Source organism: Saprolegnia parasitica (assembly GCF_000151545.1).
Source record: "Saprolegnia parasitica CBS 223.65 unplaced genomic scaffold supercont2.16, whole genome shotgun sequence".
NCBI classification, from domain to species: domain Eukaryota; phylum Oomycota; class Saprolegniomycetes; order Saprolegniales; family Saprolegniaceae; genus Saprolegnia; species Saprolegnia parasitica.
Genome location: NW_012156410.1, coordinates 68,397 through 73,770, shown reverse-complemented (window position 1 = coordinate 73,770; position 5,374 = coordinate 68,397). Strand labels below are relative to the sequence as shown.

General features: G+C 58.9%; 3 protein-coding genes across 3 annotated transcripts in view; 1 reads left to right on the top strand and 2 right to left on the bottom strand.

Annotated features, from left to right (window-relative positions):
• Positions 1 to 44: 44 nt before the first annotated feature.
• On the bottom strand, positions 45 to 1,284 carry SPRG_04859 (hypothetical protein; the record flags this gene model as incomplete). Its single annotated transcript, XM_012344000.1, has 1 exon — positions 45 to 1,284. A coding segment is annotated over one exon (1,240 nt), but the record flags the coding sequence as incomplete, so codon positions are not given.
• Positions 1,285 to 2,801: 1,517 nt separating this feature from the next.
• Positions 2,802 to 4,145, top strand: SPRG_04858 (hypothetical protein; the record flags this gene model as incomplete). The annotated part of the gene is made up of 1 exon (XM_012343999.1): positions 2,802 to 4,145. The coding sequence occupies one exon, from the start codon at positions 2,802 to 2,804 to the stop codon at positions 4,143 to 4,145; it is 1,344 nt and encodes a 447-aa protein (XP_012199389.1).
• An 894-nt stretch (positions 4,146 to 5,039) lies between these two features.
• Positions 5,040 to 5,374, bottom strand: part of SPRG_19688 (hypothetical protein) — a gene marked incomplete at both ends in the record, with an annotated part of 1,334 nt that continues 999 nt past the window's right edge. The window contains one exon of the mRNA XM_012344125.1: positions 5,040 to 5,325. Coding sequence (XP_012199515.1) covers positions 5,040 to 5,325 — 286 coding nt within the window. The remainder of the gene's footprint in view (positions 5,326 to 5,374) is intronic.

Here is a 5,374-nt window from a genome sequence, read left to right as displayed (position 1 = left end):
CGACGTAGAGACGAACGCGGCAGCAACACCGAGAACCACCATACCGACAACAAGCAGCGGCGTGATCCAAGCAGCTTTGCGGCGACGAAGGCCTTTCTCAAGCCCCTCGTGCGTCGCGACACTGGCGATCGCACTGAAGCAGACGATCGCCATTGGCGTCAAGTAGGCGGGGCGAGCGTTGTCGAGGGGGTAGGCGTCGGCGGCGAAGACGAGGAGCGGCCAGTGCCAGAGGTACCAGCAGTAGCTGATCTTGCCAATGTACACGAAGATCGGTTGACTCAACACATAGGTGTTGACAACGGCGTCGGGACCCGCAGCCAAGAGAAAGAGGGCGGCCGTCGACGGCAGCGTCGCCCAAAAGCCTGGGAACGCGCAGCTCTCGTCGATACTGGCATAGGCGAGCACGAGGAGCGCCGCGCCGAGCAGCGAACACAAGCAGGATCTCCCGGGCGTGGCAAAAGCCTCAATATCGTCGTCCTTCGGAGCGTCGTCATCGTCGTTGGTCTGCTGCGTGGACGGCGTCCGGTGGGCGTAGTAGGCGAGAAGACCCCCGAGTGCCATCTGCCAAAACCGCGGGAACGGGAGGTAGAATGACATTTTGTTGTTGCCGCCAACCCCGAGAAGCGCGAGATTGAGGGTAAAGCTGATGGCGAGGATGGTGAGTTGAAGGAGGATGCTGCGGTTCAGGCGCAGCTTCATGGCCATCGCCGCGACGAAGGGCCAGAAGAGGTAAAACTGCTCTTCGACGCCGAGCGACCAGAGATGCAGTAGCGGGTTGGTCTTGGTGTCCAGATCAAAGTAGTCGCGTTCGAGTGCGAGGATCTGCAAGTTGGCGCCAAAAAGTGAGCCTGCAAGCAGCGTCGCGGCCAGCGCCTGGAGCTTGCGCGTAAGAAAGAAATAGCAGCCAAGGCCGAGGGTCGTTGCCAGCACGAGCAGCAGCGCGGGAAAGAGCCGCCGGACGCGCCGCGTGTAAAAGCGCGCGTACGAAAATGTGCCGCTGGACTGTTCGTGGAAGAGGATTCTCGAAATGAGAAAGCCAGAGATGACAAAGAAGACGTCAACGCCCACGAATCCACCGGGAAACGCAGAGGGATAGGCGTGGAAGACGACGACGGGCACGACGGCGACGGCGCGGAGACCGTCAATGTCGGGTCGGTACGTCGATGTCTTTTTTGATTGTTTTCTTGGCTCCGCGTCGGTAAGCATCTCGCTGGTCTCGGCGGGCGTCAGCGGCGGCGCTTCGAGCTCGAGCTCGTCGGTGAGAAGTACATTACTGTCGCCCATGCTGTCTCACGGTGTCAGGGAGGGATCTTGGGGTGCGTTAAAGGTAGTCGTTCGCTCTTGAAGCAGCGCTGGCGATTATACAATCGACTTGTTGGGTGCTGCTTGGCCAAGAGATTTGCAAGTGACGACGAACCAACGAGATCCGTTTTTTAGCCACCGGTGGGTTGCAGCAAAAACGCTTGTCCTTGCAACCCTAAGCCTCCTTGCATCGTCGTTATGCCTCTTTTATTAGACACTTTTTGAACGCAACTCGATCCGTTGGTTGACGAGAATCACGAAAAGAGAGATACGTGGAGGTGGCGTATCGCAAAGAGGCGCCGACGATGGCGACTTGCGCTCGCACTGCCTCCCACGTGACTGAACGAACTCATCGAGAGCAACGATCACACAGAGTTTTTGTTTTCAGCGGTTAGTATGCATGCAGACTGAAGGAAGATGAGAAAATTGAGTGCTTCTGTTGCCCTAGATCTCAAAGGATATGTATGGCTGGCGTTGTGGGTCTCCAGCGCAACGCAATGGACCGACCGACGATCGATGACGTGGCAGCAGCGACACTGACAAAGGTACGCGTCGGAAGGAAGAGAGACTCCACCGTAGACTTCACTTTAAAGTAGTATAGTTTAATTGGTAAACTGTGCAACATATGGTCGCTATCAGGCTATCATGGAGCGTCGTGGCCGGGCCTGGTAGAGTCGGTTGATCGGTTGGCGATGTTGTGCACTTGGCCGAATGCACCATCTCATTGGTCAATTTCAGACATATCGGCTGAGTATCCACGAATCAAAAGCCGACGTTTGCTTCAGAAGCAGGAAACGTGGCATGCTCGAAGCAGCGCTGGGCTGATGCAACGCGCTTCGATCGCCGATCTCGGTTTCTCATCACAAGGGTGACCGCGCTGGAAGCGATGGTTGATCGACTTACTTGCAAGGGCTAGCACTCGTTCTTCTTGACAAGCATATATTCGACCAGACCCCGACAGCCTTTCCTCCTCCGACAGTGGCCACGTCCTGTCAGCTGCGGCATGGGAGGTTTCGGCGACAGCGCCATCGACGCAGGTGCGTCGCTGCCTCATGGAGCGTTGGCGAGAACTCTAATCGGCGCTTTCTCGCCTCGAATAAGTGCCAAGTAGCCGTCGCCCGTGCTGCGTCACGAGGTCTCTTCTCCATCGAGATCTCTCTCCATCGCCAAGCAACGCTCTGTCGCACGCGTCATGCGGCGTACTGTATTAGTCCATCTTCAGAGACCATCCATCTCGGTCTTTGTGCAAGTTCCATCTCCTCTCTTGCTACACCTGGCAGCGACTCCACACCTCTTGGATCTCGCTGCAGCGCTGCGAGGCAGGCGAGCGGCCGTGGTCTTTACGTCCTCGCAGACCTCGCTCGTTACTCACGCGTCAGTGGTCGGTGCGCTGGGACTTGTGGCGACGCGACAGCGACAGCTACGACCTCAACAAGTAGCTGCGTCCGATGCTTTTACAGCGAACGTCGAGGCTCACACGGCTTTTGACGCCCTCGCCGATGGATCCGAAGGCTCATAACACGGTGCTGTACGTGCGCGCTGAGGATATTTTGGACGATACGGATGCGATGCCGGCCTCGGTCCTCGATGACATCCGCTGCCACACGCGCTTCATCTGGTGGTCGCTGCTCTTCCTCAACGGCAGCTGCCTCTGGGCGTACTACTCGTGCTTGTCGGCGCAGACGTACTACGCCGCGCGCTTTGTCAACACGACGTTGCGCTTCGAGTACCTCACGACACCGATCTCGACGTGGCCCATGTTTCTCGGGCACTTGGTGCAAGTGCTGCTCGGGCTCGACTCGAAGCTCGGAGTGCTCTGGCGCGTCCGCGTCGGGTACACGCTCTACCTTCTCTCGGCGGTCGCGATCGTCCTCCAGGACGTCTGCAACGTATCGCCCGAGGTCGGCGGCCGCATCGTCTTGGTTGCGTTCGGCACGGTCGGCTTCGCCAACTCGCTCACGGAAGCGACGTTCTATGCGCTCTCGGCGCTCTTCCCGGAAGCCATCTTCACGAACGCGATGCAGCTCGGCAATGGCACCTCGGGTATCCTCAACATTTCGCTCAACACGCTCATCCAGCTGTGCGTCGGCGGCCTCGACCCGCCGCCGACGGCGCTCCACGAGATCCAGCAAGTGTCGTTCTACATCTTCTTTAGCATCTTCATGCTCGTCTGCGTACTCGCGCTTGTCGTCTACCACGAGCTGCTGCGCATCCCGTCGCTCATCTACTTGGTCGCGCGGACGCACGCGACGACGGCGGTCCGGCGCGAAGCGCTGCCGGCGACGTGGGCTCGTCTCTGGCGCATTACGCACGTGCTCTGGCTGCCGCTCGTGAGCCAGTGCCTCATCTTCGTCGTCTCGCTCGTGAGCTTCCCCGGCATTGGCATCTCGTCCGGGTACCAGCTCGCGAACGGCGCGAGCTGGGCCAACTGGTACGTCAATGGCGTCTTGCTGAGCTACAACTACGGCGACTTTGCCGGCCGCATGGTCGCGCCCAAGCTCTACCCGTTCTTTACGCTGCACTCGTGCTTTTACTGGACGATCGCGCGCAGCTTGTTGTTTCTCGCGCTCCTCGCGGGGCTGCCAGGCAGCGGCCGCAACCCGCTGTTCTTGCTCGAGGAGGCGCGCGCCTTGAACGTGGTGTGGCAGCTACTGGTGAATCTGCTCCTCGGCCTCTCGACTGGCGTGCTCAGCACGATCACGATCGGTCTCGGCCCGCGCTTGCTGCCGCAGGAAGACCGCGAGTCGGCCGGCGCCGTCATGTGTCTCGGCCTCCTTCTCGGGATCTCGTCCGGTGCGAGCATCGGCCTTGAGATTGGCCAGCGCCATTGGCTCGGCGCCTAGTTGGTGCACGTGCTGTGTTCGTTGAGTGTAATTATTGTGCAACTAAATCCAACGCGGACTGTTTATTTACGAGGGTTTCGCGTGGTTTTGCTACGTCGTGGGGAGAAGGGGTAGGGCTCTGGACGCTGGTTGCGTCTGCAGTCTGTTGTGGCTCGAACTGGCGTATGGAGATGCACCTTGATTCGTGCGAGTGGTGGCCAGTTTCCTGCGCGACAGGGTCCACGCTTCTCCCGACTGGTAGCTGGTTCAGCTCCCAACTTTTACACTCGGTATACAAGAAACAAGTACACGTACAAAGGTTCTCAATCGATTCTACACTCGATAATCGCTTTTACGTGCCGCAACGCGCAGTCGCAAAGTCTTCATTTTCCATTTTGCAGCCGATCGACCACAACCAACACCGCTCCCTTCAGCCGCGCTCCGACGACCGCCCTGCCCGCGTCCACGCCCACGCACCGCCAACGACAACGACAACGACGCCACCGTCCAATAGTATACCAAGAAACAACAGTAGGTAGCTCGACGCCTCGACGGCCGCACAGGCCACTCCACAGGTGGTTCTGGACGAACCCGTCCAGTGTTGGAACACCCAGCGCTCGTAGCGATGAGCGAAGCGACTGCAACGGATGAAATCATACGTGCAGTCGAACGCGCTTTGCGGCGGGCGCGACGGCGGTCGACGTCGTGACGATAGCCGCGGCCAAAAGGACATACGTCTGGCCTATAGCTGCCTTTTGACTGTCCACGCTGCCGTAATAAACTCAGCAATGTAAATATGAGTTTCTTGTACGTTGCAGTCCGCAAGCAAAGATAGTAGCTCGATCACCGAGACCCTATCGAAACTCGTGGACAAAAGATAGACTGCACGTTAAATAGTCCCCAAGATACTGTATCTCACGCTGCATCGGGGCAGAGGAGGACGTCGACGAACGCGCGGTGGCTTCCGAGCAAGAGCATGTGCTGGATCGAGCAAAAGCCTTGGGCGTTCACGCGCAAGAACGACTCGGACGCGACGGGGAGGACTTGGAGACCGGCTTGCAGCAGCGTCCATTGGAAGCTCGCGGCGATCGTGGCTTCGACCTGCACCTGCACGATGGCCGTCGAGTCCTTATGCAGCTCCATCTCGCAGCTGCTCGTCGGCGTATTGGCCTGCATGCGAAAGCACATGGCGTCGTCGTTGCTGGAGGCAAAGGACGTCGGGTGCGAAGACGAGCTCGACGGCCGCGCCC